This window comes from Carassius auratus, chromosome 50, assembly GCF_003368295.1.
Source record: "Carassius auratus strain Wakin chromosome 50, ASM336829v1, whole genome shotgun sequence".
Lineage (NCBI taxonomy): Eukaryota > Metazoa > Chordata > Actinopteri > Cypriniformes > Cyprinidae > Carassius > Carassius auratus.
The window spans coordinates 16,141,054-16,159,568 of record NC_039292.1 but is presented as its reverse complement, the minus strand read 5'-3'; the positions used below and the strand labels follow the sequence as shown (position 1 = coordinate 16,159,568).

Genomic DNA, 18,515 nt, shown 5'->3' with positions numbered 1-18,515 from the left:
ACAACTAAGTTTGGGTATGTAGCCTAGGCCTCTGGCCATAAGGGATAATGTCACAGACAGCCGTCTAACATCCCAGGGGCAACTCTCATGGAAATGGCTCATCATGGTTCTGGCCTGCACTCCTCTGTATGGTAGCGTGAGTATACTGTTCCCCATAGCGACCCCTAGAGGACGCAGTTCGAAGTTCCATTGAAAGGGACCATCTCAGGTTACTTATGTAACCATGGATCCCTGAGTAGGGAACGAGACACTGCGTCCTCTAGCTTCTTGCCATGCTTTGGACGCAAGTTTCAGACGAAGAAGAGTGATGTCATGGGCTGTTGCCGGCCAACATGTTGTTGGTGTTTTTCAGTGTATGATTCAGACATGAGTCATTACGAGGTGTTCCCCATTGCAACCCCTAGAGGATGTGCACACCAAAGTGCACATTAAAAAAATGTCTGAAAAAACTTTTCGGAATTCAGTGTATCGTATGTATACAGTAGACTAGTCGAGTTTCATACCGAACAGGACCGCATGGAGAAGCCAGAAAAACCCCTAAACCAACCTTGAGCTGACTGCTTATACATACTACACAAATCTGTTCAGAATGACTAAACTAGGGGAGACCCCTAATAGTTGAAGATTTGATGCTTCAATAGGAGGAGCCTGGTTTTATTACCAATCTCACAGTCGAACATTTGCATTGAGTTATGATCATGCCATTTTGGCTATATGGGTGTCTTTAAATGTCTGATTTCACATAGAACTACTGATTCAATCAGGACCACTTCTGTCAAGTACATTTATGACAATTATAATTGCATACAGTTAGTGTTGGTGGTATGGTTATGTTCTGGGCAACACTCCACACGCCTGTCTAAATATCAGAAGGTCTAGCCGAGGTGAGGCTGCTTTCGGCGGATACATGAGGACTGAGCTCCCGCTGATCGCATGGAGCTCACATCTCCAAGATCGGCGAAACACATTTTTAAATAGAATCTGTCTTTATAAATAAACCACAGATTTGGGTTTTAAACAACTACATTCTCGCCTTAAATACTTTTAAAATTACATTTCATGACACAATAACAGTAATATTTTGAAAATGCTGATCCGAATAAATGGTGGTCGAACTCAACCAATGCTGTGTGAACTCAACCAATCAGGATGTTTAGCGGCCAAGTCCCGCCCCGAAAGTTCCGGAACTTTGAAAAAGTACTACCTCTCCAGCAGGGACTTTCTGAGGGGCATTTTTTTACCCGGAACTTTATTTAGTTCCTGGTTCCTGCGGTGGAAACACACCGAGTACCAGGCCAAAGTCCCTAGTTCCTGGGTAAAGTACCTGCGATGGAAACGCAGCTTATGTGAGGGGTTCGACATCATAGAAGAAATTAGAAGATAGAAGGGATTTGAGACATGGCATCTGCATAAGAATGTCTCTTGCCATCTTTGTGAACCATCACCCAATCGTACAGTAGTACAGAAGTAAGGGGCAGTCGTGGCCTAATGGGAAGAGAGTCAGAATTGTAACCTCAATGTCGCAAGTTTGAGTCTCGGAACCAGCAAGGATAGGTGGGGGGAGTGAATGTACAGCACTCTCTCCCATCTTCCTCTACCATGATTGAGGTGAGACCCTTGAGCAAGGCACCACAACCCCCAACTGCTCCCTGGGCGCCACAGCAAAAATGGCTATCCATGTGTTCACTGTATGTGCACTACTCAATGCTGTGGGTGAATTTAATCTGTTCAAGGGTTTAACTTTAAAGGCATATTCTTAAACAATCTTCAATATGAAGTCAATGCAAAGGCGCGTTTACGCGCGTCTGGAGGTCTCGCGGAGCGAATGAGGTGTTTAGCGCGGCGAGGAAGACGCGAATTGAGCATTTCATGTGATACGTGTTAAGCGTGAATTGTGCTTTTTGTGCATTTAAGCGTTTGACGCGAATTCGCGTCTGCCGCCTGAGTTGAATTTTTTTTTACTTTGCCGTCAATTCGCTCTGCGTTAAACAATCAGGAGCCTGCTAGGAGTCACTCATTAAACATGGAGGAATGACTGATGTTGTCAGTGAGCAGTCAACCGGAGCTATATGACAAAAGTTCATATTTCTATAGAGACAGGAATAAAAAGGACCTATATATATATATATATATATATATATATATATATATATATATATATATATATATATATATATATATATATATATATAAAACATATGGTGAGGTGAGGCTGCTCTAGGCAGATACATGATTACGGAGCTCCCGCTGATCGCATGGAGCTCATCTCTGAAACACATTTTTTAAATAGATGCTTTATAAATAAACCGCATATTTGAGTTTAAAACAACTACATTCTCGCCTGAAATACTTTTAAATCTATTATCCGAATAAAAATGGCGGTTGAAAATGCTGCGTGAACTCAGCTGGCAGAAGCCCCCCCCATGACGCAAATTTGTATCTGTTGTGAAGTTAATTTCACGCAGGGGAAAAACAATACTCTGGAAGTCAGTGTGAACCAGGAACTGTTTGGTTTTCCACTTTCTTCAAAATAGTGTTTATGTTTAGCAGCAGAAGAAAACTCATTCAGGTTTAAAACTATTTTTGTGTGGGTACATGAAGATATAAAAACAAAACACTAAGCTATTTTATAATTATTCCTCTTATGTTAATAAAACATCAAACACAAAGAGAAAAATCACTCAATACTCTTGACTGAAAAACTTTAAAACTGTTGCTTTAATAGGATCAATGTTTATTGTGTTTTATTTTTACTTGTTCATTTCATTTTTTGAATACTCCTGCTAAATACATTTGTACCTGCAAAACACTGTTTATTTGTATTTGTGTATTATGTGTATTTGTAATGGGTATCTTTGTTCTATTTTTTATTTTTTTTAATTTTTTTTTCAATAACAAAGATAAAATAATGACAAAGATTTTTATCTTCTCCCATTTTGGCCTAAATATCTGCCATACTTTTTCATATTTTGTTACCTTAATGTAACAAGCTTGTCTTTTTAATAGGTATATTAGTTTGGCTATAATGCTTAAACAGCTTGCAAAATAGAAAAACCAGCATGACAAACAATCATGGTAAAATCATGATATTTCTAAAATCTATGCTTCTATTTAAATTGTTTTAACTTTAACCCTGTTTGTAGCCTTAAGTATTGAAGTACCTGTATTTTTATTTATTTATTTATTTTTATTTTTCTAGTGTTTGAATAAAGGGTGGCAGTCTTTTTTAATCATCTGTTGTTGTGGACTATATACTGGAGAGGTATTTGTTCTCCATTTGGGTGAGATGTTTTTATCTCACCCAAATGGAGAACATACTTTTTTAATAATTTTTAATTAATTAATTAATTTTATAATTTTTAAGTCAGTTATTTTTATATTTTGCTGTAGTATGTCAGTAGCAAATATCAGTTTACATTTCCATTATGTTTGCATTTAATTGTAATAATCCAGTGAGATTTTTGTTTGCGCAAAGAGTCTGACAACAGCCAATGCTCCACACAGAGATTTAATCTCACCATCACCCAGTCTGTCTGGAATAACATGAAGAAACAGAACAAACTGAGACAGACTAAATCCAGAAGAACTGTGGCAATGTCTCCAAGACATTTCAAGAAACCTACCTGCAAAGCTACCTCAAAAACAATGCTCAAGTGCACCTAGGACAAAAGCTTTTTTAACGTATAGTGTGATCACACAAATGTTGATTTACTTTATTTAAGTTAATAGTAGATAATAATATCTATACATGGCATTATCTTTCCAAATCCTCACTTTACAGCATTTTTACACAAGTGCCTGAACTTTGCAAGTTTCTTGAAGTGTTTTGGAGACGCCCTTGTTAGTGAATAGGAGGCCTTAATCAGTTACAGATTCTCATTAACAGTGACACGACAGATATACTGTAAAAGATAACATATAACTATTACTACCATTCGAAACTCCATCGGTGACAGAATGGAGAAAAAAACCTTGGGAGAAACCAGACTCAGTTGGGGGGCCAGTTCTCCTCTGACCAGACGAAACCAACTAAACCAACCACTGCTAGCTGCCTCACGTCACAGAGGTCAGTTAATTCTCAGCACATAGAGACTCTTTCACCTAGATATCACACTATAGAGACTGTGTCTGTTCCCCGAACTAGAAAATAAAAAAAAATGTCCAAACCAAGTTAAGATTAACAAATGAATTGAGTTTCAACAAATAGAAGCAGATGCAATATGGCAAAACAAAATGATAAAGCTTAGCTTATTGAATATCAGATCCCTTCCTACGGAAACACTTTTTGTAATAATATGATCACTGATCATAATATAGATGTGCTCTGTTTGACAGAAACCTGGCTAAAACCTGAAGATTACATTATTTTAAATGAGTCCACCCCCCAAGATTACTGTTATAAACATGAGCCGCCTCTAAAAGGCAAAGGGGGAGGTGTTGCTTCAATTTATAACAATGTTTTCAGGATTTCTCAGAGGACAGGCTTCAAGTATAACTCGTTTGAAGTAATGGTGCTTCATATAACATTATCCAGAGAAACAAATGTTAATGATAAATTCCCTGTTATGTTTGAACTGGCTACTGTATACAGGCCACCAGGGCACCATACAGACTTTATTAAAGAGTTTGGTGATTTTACATCCGAGTTAGTTCTGGCTGCAGATAAAGTTTTAACAGTTGGTGATTTTAAAATCCATGTTGATAATGAAAAAGATGCATTGGGATCAGCATTTATAGACATTCTGAACTCTATTGGGGTTAGAAAACACATTTCAGGACCTATTCATTGTCGAAATCATACTCTAGATGTCTTACTGTCACATGGAATTGATGTTGATAGTGTTGAAATTATGCAGCCAAGTGATGATATCTCAGATCATTATTTAGTTTTGTGCAAACTTCATATAGCTAAAATTGTAAATTCTACTTCTTGTTACAAGTATGGAAGAACCATCACTTCTACCACAAAAAGACTGCTTTTTAAGTTATCTTGCTGATGTATCCGAATTCCTTAACATATCCAAAACCTCAGAACGATTTGATGATGTAACAGAAACAATGGACTCTGTCTTTTCTAGCATTTTAAATACAGTTGCTCCTTTACGCTTAAGGAAGGTTAAGGAAACAAGTATAACACCATTGTATAATGAGCATACTCGCACCCTAAAGAGAGCAGCCCGAAAAATGGAGCGCAGCTGGAGGAAAACAAAACTAGAGGTATTTCGTATTGCTTGGCGGGAAAGTAACCTATCCTACAGAAAAGCATTAAAAACTGCTAGATCCGATTACTTTTCTTCTCTTTTAGAAGAAAACAAACATAACCCCTGGTATTTATTCAATACAGTGGCTAAATTAATGAAAAATAAGCCTCAACAAGTGTTGACATTTCCCAACATTACAGCAGTAATGATTTTATGAACTACTTTACTTCTAAAATCGATACTATTAGAGATCAAATTGTAACCATTCAGCCGTCAGCTACAGTATCGCATCAGACAGTGCACTATAGACCCCCTGAGGAACAGTTCCACTCATTCTCTACTATAGGAGAGGGAGAATTGTATAAACTTGTTAAATCATCTAAACCAACAACATGTGTGTTAGACCCTATACCATCTAAGCTCCTAAAAGAGGTGCTTCCAGAAGTCATAGATCTTCTTCTGACTATTATTAATTCCTCATTGTCAATAGGATATGTCCACAAAACTGGCTGTTATTAAGCCTCTCATCAAAAAAAACACAACTTGACCCCAAAGAACTAGTTAATTATAGACCAATCTCGAATCTCCCTTTTTTGTCCAAGATACTAGAAAAGGTGGTATCCTCACAATTATATTCCTTCTTAGAGAAAAATTGTATATGTGAGGATTTCCAGTCAGGATTTAGACCATATCATAGTACTGAGACTGCTCTATCAAGATAAATAATTGTGAGGATACTACATTTTTTAGTATCTTGGACAGAAAAGGGAGATTGAGATCGGTCTATTATTAACTAGTTTGTTGGGGACTAGTTAATGATAATATATAATTATAAAATATAATAAAATTAAAACCATCAGTGCACAATTTTCCACACAACAATCTGTCAAGCACATCTTACCAGCAAACATATACTCGTTCACATCCTTCTCTTCACTCTCTGAGACTGAAGTCTCCAAACTCATCCTTTTCTAATAATCCTACTACCTGTCCTCTTGATCCTATTTCATCTCATCACCTTCAAGTCATCTTTCCTGCAGTTGTTCCTGCACTCACTCACATCATCAATACATTCCTTCTCACAGTTTTTCCCCTCAGAATTTAGACAGGAATTTAGACTCGTATAACCCCACAACTTAAGAAACCCACCCTTAGCCCATCTCCTTTAGAGAACTATAGACTTTTCCATTCTTCCTTTGATTGCAAAAACACTTGAACATGTTCAACCAAGTCTCTGCCTTTCTCACACAGAACAACCTCCTCAAAAGCAACCAGTCTGGTTTCAGAAGTGGACATTGAACTGAGACTGCCTTGCTCTCAGTTGTTGAAGCCCCAAGACTGGCAAGAGCAGATTCCAAATACTAAACTTGCTGCATCTGTCTGCTGCTTTTGATACGGTTAACCACAAGATCCTCTTGTCAACCCTATTGGCAAAGGGCATCTCAGGAATTGCACTCCAGTGGTTTGAGTCTTATCCCTCAGATAGGCCCTTCAAAGTATCTTGGAGAGGTGAGGTGTCCAAGTCGCAACAAGTAACTACTGGGGTGCCTCAGGGCTTTGTTCTTGGACCACTTTTTTTCTCTGTCTACATGGCATCACCAGATTGTCATTCAGAAACATGGTTTTTCATATCACTGCTATGCTGATGACACTCAACTCTACCTCTCATTCCAGCCTGATGATCTGGCAATAGTTGCTCGCATCTCAGCTTGTCTAACACACATTTCTTGCTGAATGAAGGACCTTGATCTTCATCTCAATCTTGCCAAGACAGAACTGCTTGTGGTTCCTTCAAACCCATTGTTTCCTCACAATTTCAGCATCCAGTTAGACATATCAACCATAACTCCTTCAAAAACAGCCAGAAAACTTGGAGTTATGATTGATAATTAGCTGACTTTCTCAGGCTATTTTGCTAAAACTACCCATTCCTGCAGATTTGCTTTACTGAACATCAAGATCAGACCCTTTCTTTTGGAACATGCTTCAAAACTCCTTGTTCAAGCTCTTGTTCTGTCCAGGCTGGACTATTGTAATGCTCCCTTGGCAGGTCTTCCACCCAGGTCTATCAAACCTTTACAATTAATCCAGTATGCAGCAGCAAGGTTAATTTTTAATGAGCCGAAAAGAATGCACGTCACATCTCTGTTTATCAACTTGTACTGGCTACCAATAGGTGCTCGCATAAAATTCAAGGCATTAATGTTTCCTACAAAACCACCGGCTCTGCACCGCTTTACCTAAATGAATTACTTCAGACTTACGTGTCCTCTATAAGCTTGCATTCTGCAAGTGAACATTGCTTTATTTTGCCATGCCAAAGAGGCACAAAATCACTTTCAATAACTTTTAAATTAAATGTTCCCTCCTGGTGGAATGACCTGCCCAACTCAATCCCAAAAGTCCTTAGCTTCATTCTTCTTCAAGAATTGTCTAAAAACACATCTCTTCCACCTTTATTTGACCCTGTAATTCTAGCATACTCTATTCTAATTATATTCTTTAAAAAAATATATATATATTCCTGAAAAGGGAAAAAACACCCTCAAATATCATTGCTGTGCTTTATTTTAAAGCCGGGACAAAATTCGAATCATATAACACACTAATAAATGAACATATGAACAGCAGATATATTAAACATTTGAACAAAATATGAAATATAAATTAGAGAAAATCTTTTAGGTGAACTAATCATTCTTGTTCACGTAATCCACTGACTGATATTTCTTGTTCACTTAAGTTCCTCCCTCCAAAGCAGCGCGCAAGCTCGGCGCTATTAGCAGCGCATGTACAGCTCGTGAACAGCTCTGTGGACTGTTTCATCCTGTCAAAGAGTTACTCAAGATGTGATGGAGCATGTGATTTGTTGAATATACAGTATACAGGGTCAGTGAGCCAAGCATGTAAATCTCGATCAGCAATTAGCAGATACAAAGTGCAGATATAGGTCCTGTGCAGATACGCTCATTTTCATATTTAGCATACAGAACATGAATATTATATATGAACTGTCTTACCAAAGAATTAAAATGTTAATTATGCAAGAAAACCTTGTGCTTTGTTCATCTGAACAACTTATTTAAACTATTTAATGCGATTATGCACACATTTTAGTAAAGCCAAATGAGTTTAGTAAAGCCACTAATGCAGCCATCTTGCTGTATTGCTTTTTTGCTGCTAGCATGAGGAGAAAAAACACAGACGTCCATAGGGAGGCACTGGAAGTGTGCGTTGCAACATGAAATATGTCTCTTACAAATCTAGAACGCAGTCATTCTTTGAAGTATCGATACTAATAAATTTAGGAATCGTGACGTTTTTAATTTCCGAGAATCGTGATACTTTTGAAGTATCGGTGCACCGTGCAACACTGAAGATCTGGAATTCATTAAGCATTCACTGGCCAAGGCCCGCCTATGAGGCCGTTTCACCAGCATGTCTAACAACCAATCACATCATCACGTTTCAAAGCATGGAAATGTCGCCACAATAATAGACCAATGTGTAAAACTCTTGGATATATTTTAAAGATTCTATGCCACAAACTTTAAATATTTCACATACTTTTGAAAACCCACCATTTAGCTGATCCTGATAAGCACTCATCGTCACAGTTAAAAAAATATGGAGGCTTTCTTCTTTCGTGAAGGGGTTTGGTGCCATGGTATCTTTGTTTCTTTGTTTCTAATCTTTTTGTATTCTATCTATTTGTTTTCTTTTTATTTATTGTAAAATTAACAAAAAATAAAATAAAAAATAAACTTCTAGGCCTCTAACACTAGCTTGCTCTATTCTTTTCCTATTCTATCATTCTATTTTCTTTTTATTATGAGTACTACTTTAAACTGAGACTTGTTATAACACTTGCATATAATTGCTTTTTTGTTGATTTTGATTGCTTCCATTGACCTCATTTGTAAGTCATTTTAGATAAAAGCATCTACTAAATGACTGAATATAAATGTAATGTAAATGTAAAAGAGGTTATATTTAGCAGCGCTAAATATTATAACCCAAAAACATTCAGTAGGTCAGATTATATTGTACTTTGGTATTTACAGTATACTTAAAAAATTTTTTTTAGCTTTGGTCATTCATCATTTAGCAGACAAAGACCTCCAGGTTTTAAGTGTATTGTTTTTTGAGTAATATTAAAAGCCTCTACCTGGGACTGAGCACCTCTACATACAGCACATGTAGACTACCAGACTCTTTCTAGCTTGAGCATTGCCATTAGTCTGGACAGTAAAGCCAACTGGCATTTCTGTTTAATAATTTTACACAGAACAGGTTTCTTATACGCATAATTATATTTTGTGAAGTTAACATGTGTATGTAATTTCGTTCTTTTTTAATCTACAGGTTAAACTCCGATCCACAGTCTACTGGAGAAGTTCAGTGCTGGAAATACAAATAGCCATAATGAACAACGAGCAGTATCCTTCTCTACAGCTCAAAGAAAAGCAAATGAACATCATCAGCATCAAAGCCATAGAGGACATCGGATATGATTTTCAAGACTCTATTGTAAGTTTCTGTTTTAGCCAAGTTGTTGACTTTCTTTTTTTAACTTAAATTTTATTTCAGATTGATGGCAGTATGCACACACTGTGGCACTTTTCTCATAAACATAAAAAGTCTCTCTGTAAAGAGTTGACATTATATGGATCTTTTTTTGTTTTTGGTGATTTAAAAATAAAATATTATTATTATTATTTTACAACAAACCCAGAAGTGAAAACAGCCTACTTAAGTGTGTCTACACTCATAACGTAATGAACAGAATTCCAAATGTACCCTTTACACAGACTAAGCTGACTTCTTACCAAAAGTGAAGTGTGAGAGTGAGGGGCTTGAGCGAGGGTATCGAGCGAGGGCATCTTGGAGGCTTTGATGTATGGCTTTATAGTTTAGTCTAATATTAGCTTCTGGCTCCTCTCACTCCTCTCAAGTAACAACAGGGATCAGTTTGTGACTTTAGGCTTACTTCATTCTGAAAGATAGAAAGAACAGACAGACAGAAAACAGTTCAAGATTAAGAGAGAGTGAGAACAGGTTGGAGGCAGGTTTCTTACTTTACTGGTAGATGGATTTACCTGAGAATGAAAGTGGTGGGTCTCAACCTCCATCTGCCACACAAACACACTTCTTAAGGGATGTGATCTTTCATGGAAAATTGCAGGTGAGTGTGGCATGTATCAATGAATATTTATAATGTTTTAAGACTTTAATAACATATATTTAGCGATCTATGTGCAATATCTGCTATTAATGATGATTATTATTTATTGACAAATTGATAAATGTACATAAGTTACATATATATCGTTAATTAAAGTACATTAGCACATGCTGGATCTGTATGTAATGCTTTTTGCTCCTAAAATATGAGCACATGTCCCCATAAGATGAAGGGGGATGCCAGAGGAAATGTTATACCCCTTAACACATTCAGCAGTTGCTGGATCAGTTGCAGTCGCTCTAAAAAAACAGCTGACCTAAATGAATAAGGACTTTAAAAAAAAGAAAAAAGAATTCTAAGATTACTGTTGCATAGTTTGTTTGTGCTGAAGTCCAGACATAATTTTATAGGGAACACATGACATACAGTTATCTTAAAAGTGCATCATGTACACATATGTACACCACTTAAAAATATGCTTACTGTACCTACACTTGTATAATGTTAGTATTGTCAATATTAAATGTAACTGTTATGTTATGCACAATTGTTTGTTGATTATAAGAGTTGGTTACATTGTTGTTTGCATAGATGTGATAATAACCCATAGCTGTTGCCATAATTCACACTCTCAAGTTCAAGGTTACTTATGTTGAGTATTATTTAACAGTGTATTAGCACCTGTAAGACTGCAATGTTATGGGATATCACAGGCCCAAAAGTGCAATACATTTGCAAAACATACCATTTATTTCCAGCAGTTTGTCTCTCCAAAACAATAAAATAGTGTGGCAGTATTGCCAAACATGAACATTTCATGTTGTCCTGTTGGAGAGATAGATAGGTGAAATTATTATGCCTTTGCTACAACAGGGTTTCATAAATGTTAACATTAAACTACAGATGAATTAATATGTGCCTGAACTCTTTCATCTGAAGTTACCCAGTTCTGTTGAACCTCACAATGAGTTCTTGGGTAGTTTCTTTTCACACGCTCACTCCATTTTATTTACAGTTTATTTGTTTGTTTGTTTGTGTAAAATATATTAGTAGTTAATTACATGTAAGACAAATTAAATTGAATACAGACTGCTAATTGTCTTTTAAAGGCAATTACCATTGGTTACTGTGTACATTTTCAAAATGCAAAATGCAATGTCATTTATATAGTGTCCCTAATGAATAACTGGAAAATAAGATCTGCTTTGCACATAATGGATCTGTGATTCTTGTTAATTTACTAACATTTTACATGATTCCCAGCAAAGCTTATGGGACTGCTTATTTTTTACACACTAGAAAGAATAAATAACATACTATATCAGCTAATAAAATGTCACCGGTAGGCCTACTGTATCAAAAATTAAAACTTTTCTATCACATATACCATGTGATTGTTCAATACACATTTGTCTGTCCTTCTGTTTGTGTCAGCCAGTTTGCTGTAATGATAAAGATTGTAACGGTGGTGGCCACCCTAGCTTAAATGGTTAAAGAAAATGTTCAGGCTCCAGACAAGATAAATCCTGTCAAATTATAAATAAACAAAGGATAGCAAAAACTAAGAAACCACCTGTTACAATCACAATAATAAACAGTCCAAGGAATAATTCATACGATAAATTTATTCCATAAGATCATGAAAAAAAAAAACACGTGTCGAAAGGTCATATAAAAAAAAGTTAACAGCTTTTCACTTGACACCTGAAATTTGTGATTGATGTGCAAAAAATCTTTCCAATCCAGTTAGTTTGAACATTTAGTTAGTATTTAGTTAGCTCAGGATTTAAAACTGTACAATCCTACAAAACATTGAAGCAGCCAACTAACAAGAATGTTAAAGAGGACACTAAACCTTTTATTTAAGCATATCACTTGAGAGATTACTATAATAAACCGTCACAGGTTGGGACACATCTACTCATTCTTTATTATTACTGTTTTCCACATTTTAGAATAATGCTAAATAGTGAAATAACTCAAATTTACGTATGATAATGATGTAGTGACCAAAACATTAGACACATAGCACCGTTTAGCTCAGTCTGAACATTCTCTCATGCACACTACTTTCACATGTGCAGCTTTTCAATCAATATCATTTATTTGTCTGTAAGCACTTCAGCAGAAGTCTTAAGATCAAAAGATTTTGATCTTAAGTCATGAGAAACATAAATTCCATTAAGCTTGGACGGACAATATAGACTATTCACAGAAAAGATTATTGATATTAATGCTTATCGTAATATAACCACGGCTAATTTAAAAATATTTTAATGGAGTTTACTTGCTCAGCTCACTATTTTATAGATGACTTTGAGGTTTAACAAACAGTCACATTCATTCTTAAAACTGATGAGTCCTATGTTGAATTGAGATGTTGCCCCATCTTGACCTTTCACTGGACACTGGCCCAGCAGTCCCACACACACACCCACACACACACACACACACACAGCTTGGCTCATGTTTTCTCCTCCCCTCTCCTGTCAGATCCTGAAGTCTGTCGCTCCCGAGGAGAACACACAATGCCAGCAGGGTCTGTATTTCCAGGATGGCAAGAGGCGGGTGGACTACATCCTCACTTACCACATCAAAAAGACAAGCAGCTCCCGACGGCACACATCACGTCTCAGAGACAACGCCTTCACCCGCACCCTGCGGCGGGGTCGAGAGCCACCTCCGCCCGCACCCAAAGATGATGCTGAAGTGGGCTCGCCTCACCACAGCTTGGACCACCACGATGATGACAAATGTTTACGGCGTGAGGAGTTCGAGAGTAACCTGATGGAGATGGGCCTGGAGCTGGAGCGAGATGAGGAGGTACGTGTGTTTTTTCTCATGATGGATGGATGGATGGAGCCTGCATTCCTACTCTACAAGGCTTTTGTTTGTTGGAGGTTTGTTTTGTCTTTTGGCTGAGCTCAGCTGTTTTACTTCAACACTCATCATGAAGGGCCACAAAAGACACATTGTTGTGTGACACTGCACTGGCCTTCACAGGAGACACGCAGAGCTCAAAACTCCTGTTTGGAGCTGACACATTGAGAGCCTTCACTTGCGGTTGCTTGTTCATGCTGTTTGCTATTTTCAAGCTGTTTAATGAATATGCTAAAGTGGATAGATGGGGTCCTGAGTGCTGATTGGCCACTATAGAATTCCAGCCATGGTAAAATATTGCTAAATATAAGTCTCCTGGCACAGCAAATGTGCTGTTGCACTGAATAACATCATGGCTGTGATTGAGCCATAGACACTAGAATGCAGGTGATCAGTGATATCCAGCACTACACAATGATTGTTGATCACTTTGTTTTTTATACAGCAGTTCTGTAAATAAGTCATTGATGTCTAATTTGATATCAAATTACCATTCCTCACTCTGCTGCCCACTCTTTACTGAAACATACTCAGGTCAGTAATCCTCCAAACTCAGACATGCAGAATAATACAAACACTGAAACATGTTGCACTATGGGAACGCTGCTCAGCCAATCAAATATGAGGACTTGAACTAAAAAATAAATGTGGTTTGTGCTCCTAAAGTTACTGGATTGGTGACCTTATTAAGTCCAAATATAAGCTTTCCATCTATTCATATTTCTGAATAGGCTTCCAGTACAGAGGGGAACTACACTGATGAATAATGTATTTTTGAAACACTCATGTTTTTTGATGAACTGGCTTAAAGGTGCCGTATAATGTGAAAGCTGCAATGGGTACTGTTAATATGTCTCTGGTCATATATCTGATTAATATGCCCTGCACAACTGCTGCATTTAAAGTCATCATTAGTTGTGTGCTTTATTCACTGGCTTTCTGACTGTGATGAATGTGGTATATTTGAATATGTGTTCAATGAATGAGATTTACATGTATGCACCTGTTCTTCTCTGTGAACATTTTATGACAAGTTTATGAGCATGTATGGAGACATATAAAATCATGAATAGTCCTGGTCATGATGTCTTTAAATGCCTTGTAGAATTCTATGAACTTCAGACTTAGCTCAACAGCTGTGATTATCATTAGTTTTGCTGTTTGTTTTTGGCTGTGAGACTCACCCTGATATGAGATCCCTAGTGCTGGAGTCTATGTGAGGCGTATGCGTCAGGTCACACGTGGTCTGGTGCATAGTGCACATGCTGTGAGGTGACGCTTGTGTGTGTAGCCTAGCTTGGGTCATTTCCTGATTCCATTACACCTGCTTCACCCTTTCGCTTCTTCTCATTTCTTTACTGCAGTGTCATTTAAATTCATGTAAAGGCTGCAACAATATTGTGTTTGTACTGATTTTCTTATTCTTCTTCATTAGTGATCTACCATAGAGACCCAAAAATCAGCAGGATGGTTCCAATCGTGCAGAGCTATTCAATAACAGACGCAAATTTGTGTGACACTAGGTCATTATGTTTGCGTTTTTGTCCATAACTCTAGAACCAGTAGGGCTAGGATTAAAATTAGGCTCTACATGTATATTTCCTGTTATTAAATAATAATAAAGGAAGATAGAGACAAACAGAAATATAAATATAATATATAAAGGCAGGGCACCTCCCACATCTTTGCCTAACCAGACAATTCATTAACTGCAAACAATATAGAACATATCTGGATGTGGTCTTAGGGAGATCCCTTTGTACTTTTTAATGTAAATTATTATTGTGTTGTTAAAATACATATTTCTTTAAATGAGCTTGATGACATTTTTAATTTTGATTTTTATTAGCTTAAAGAACTGCTTTTGAAACTGCACAAATATGGAAATTAGATTTTAGGTTTGAAATTTCCAGCATCCCCTCAACAAAAACAAAAACAACTGGTAGTCAGCATAAACTCTTCATGCTTGATCTAGCATTCACTGGACTACTAAGAGGGAATGTAAGATGCCCCATCGGAGTCGGAACCAAGAGCAATGGTATTGGACCCACTCTCTTTTACCATCTCTAATGCAGAGCATATGTTTCACTTTTCACTCACTTTTCTGAGCATCATCAGTCAAATCCATTCCACATGAGGAATGGCCTAATAAATGAAACTCCAATCTGTGTTTTGTCGGGTCTCGGGGCTAATCACCTGTCTTTTTGGTGTGTGTGTGTGTATTTGTTTGTGTTTGGATCGCTTGTCAGCTCACCGCGTCTACCTGTTTGAGTTTTCCCCGCCCTCCTTGTTTCAGTGTTGTGAACCTTAATTGCTGTTCTCTATGTTCTTCAAATGTTTTCCCTTTATCATTCCCTGTGTTTCTCTGTCTATTGTCAGACTGTTGTTACACGTATCAATAGCTCCGATCTTCTAGCTGTTCTTGGCACTCACCTTGTCGTGTCTTGTCCTCAGGCTCCAGTGTGTTTAGCTGATTTCTCTGCCCCCTGTTCTTACAAAGCGCAGAGCTCTTGGAAGCTTCCAGTCCTCATCACTCCAGTCTCAGCGGCCATACGAATTACTGTGGAACGTTACTCATCGGCTTTGATTCATATGCTTCGACTATTCATCCAGTCACTACGAGTAATCCTGTGAACGTGACTCATCTGCTCTGCCTCCTCTGCTCTAAATAAAGCCTTGTGTAAACCCGCATCTGAATCCTTACCATTTCTCCTGACAGAACAGTCTGACCAGATCATGGATTCAGCGGGGTCTGATCCACTCCGCTCGGCTCTCGTTCAACAGGGAGTTTTGTTAGGACAGCATGCCACCCAGCTCAACACCACCGCGCAGGATGCTCTCAGTGCCCGAGTCTCCGAGCTCCTCACACGGGTGGACGACCTTCAGTGAGAGGCAACGAGCCGGGGGTCCGTTCTTCACACCTGTATGTCCCACGAGTCTGAACCTCATGCCAACAATCCGCCGGTCTATGATGGCGATCCTAACACCTGTCAAGCGTTTCTCTCCCAATGCTCGCTGGTGTTTTCTCTGCAGCCCCGGCGTTAAGCTAATGAAGATGCCAAAGTTGCGTACGTCCTTTCACTTCTTTCAGGCCGTGCCCCTGAATGGGGAATTGCCGTATGGAGATCGCGGGCTCCCTGTTGTGCTACCTTCACAGATTTCAGTCGAGAGATGGCCAAATTATTTGATCGCTCAGCTCAGGGAGACGAGTTATCGCGTCTGACTCAGGGGAGGAGCTCTGTCACGGATTACGCCATCCAGTTCCAGACTTTAGCGGCGTGTGGCTGGAATGAGAGCGTGCTGCGCGCCCGTTTTCTTGAGGTGTTGGATTAAGAAATTTCTGATGAACTCGCGCCCATAGAGCTCCCGCAGGAATTGGATAATCTCATTAATCTCGCACTCCGTATTGAGGGCCGTCTCAGCCGCCGCCGCAAACAACGACAAACTCCCGCTCCGTGGCGCCACCTAGAGTCCTCTTTAGCCAATTCAGCCGGCCGACAGCCCTCGGACGAGGAGCCCTTGCAGTTGGGTCGTTTACGGCTTACACCACAACAGAAGCAGGAGCGTCTGTCGTCGGGGGCGTGTCTATACTGCGGCAGGGGAGGCCACTTCGCCCTTCACTGTCCGTTAAAAGCCAGGGTCCACCAGTGAGGCGGAGAGTCCTGGTGGGCACGGTTATTAGTTCAAGCTCTCCTGCAGCACGGACTCAGCTGCCGTTCCAACTCTCTTTCCAGAGTCAATCTCACACTGGACTGGCCCTTGTGGATTCAGGGCCTGAGGGGAACTTCCTCAATGCTGCTTCTGCTCAACGTTGGAGAATACCGCTTATTCCTTTGGTTAGTCCCGTATCAGCATGGTCATTAGCTGGCCGTCCCCTTACCACCATCACTCACATCACCCCCAAGATAAACCTTCATATTGCTGACAGCCATAGCGAGCTGATTGAGCTGTTTATTATTGATTCCCCTAAGGCTCCTTTAATTCTGGGACACCCGTGGTTACATAAACACAATCCACACATTGACTGGGTCAACAATTCTGTTTTAGCCTGGAGTCAGTCTTGTCACATGGACAAGTATATACGTGAGTCACTTCAAGCTGGGCTCATCCGCCATTCCTCCTCTCCCGCTGGTGCAGGTTTTTTCTTTGTTCAGAAGAAGGATGGCTTCCTGCGCCCCTGTATTGATTACAGAGGTTTGAATGACATTACTATTAAGAACAGGTACCCCCTACCTTTAATATCTTCTGCTTTTGAATTATTACAGGGAGCTCGGGTCTTCACCAAGTTAGACATGCGCAACGCCTACCACTTGGTGCGCATTCGGGAGGGGGATGAGTGGAAGACATCGTTTAACACCCCTTCGGGACACTACGAGTACTTGGTTCTTCCGTTTGGTCTTACCAATGCTTTAGCCATTTTCCAGGGACTCGTCAACAGCGTGTTGGGTGACATGATCAATCAATTTGTCTTTGTGTATTTGGATGATATCTTGATTTTCTCCCCTTCTCTCCAATTACACACCCAGCATGTCAGACGGGTTCTCCAGCGGTTGCTAGAGAATCAGTTGTTTGTCAAGGCGGAGAAGTGTGAATTCCACGCTGAGTCAGTTACGTTCCTTGGCCACATTATTTCTACGGAGAGGATCAAGCCAGATCCCTCTAAGATTGAAGCTGTCGCCCAGTGGCCGGTCCCTGACTCCCGGAAGGCTCTGCAGCGATTCCTGGGTTTTGCCAACTTCAACCAGCGATTCATCAGAAATTTTGGTCAGATCGCTGCACCGCTCACAGCCTTAACCTCCACTAAGGTGTCCTTCAGATGGAACCGGGAAGCGCAGGTAGCCTTTGACATTTGAAAGTCCCGTTTTGTCTCTGCACCTGTTCTGTTGGTTCCAGATCCTGAGGCCCAGTTCATTGTTGAGGTTGATGCTTTGGACGTCGGGGTTGGCGCAGTTCTATCTCAGCGTTCCCTCCATGATGGGAAGCTCCACCCTTGTGCATTCTTCTCTCGTCGTCTCAGCCCTGCAGAACGTAACTACGACATCGGCAATAGAGAACTGTTGGCGGTACAATTGGCCTTGGGTGAGTGGCATCACTGGTTGGAGGGGTCAGTGCAGCCCTTCTTGGTCTGGACGGATCACAAGAACCTGGAATACATCCGTTCGGCCAAGAGGCTGATCTCGCGCCAGGCCCGTTGGGCGCTCTTCTTTGCCAGGTTCAACTTCACCCTCTCGTACAGGCCGGGATCTAAG

The 18,515-nt window shown here is 39.4% G+C and overlaps 1 protein-coding gene across 3 annotated transcripts in view; it reads left to right on the top strand.

The window, feature by feature from the left end:
* Nucleotides 1–18,515, top strand: part of ano1b (anoctamin 1, calcium activated chloride channel b) — a 62,639-nt gene that overhangs the window by 11,774 nt on the left and 32,350 nt on the right. For 2 of the 3 annotated variants that reach the window (XM_026239438.1, XM_026239435.1), the window contains exons 2-3: nt 9,567–9,731; nt 12,880–13,209. In XM_026239438.1, coding sequence (XP_026095223.1) covers nt 9,627–9,731; nt 12,880–13,209 — 435 coding nt within the window. In that variant the 5' untranslated portion in view covers nt 9,567–9,626. Of the gene's footprint in view, nt 1–9,566; nt 9,732–10,187; nt 10,387–12,879; nt 13,210–18,515 lie in introns of those variants that run through there. The other variant, XM_026239437.1, reaches the window with a different exon arrangement.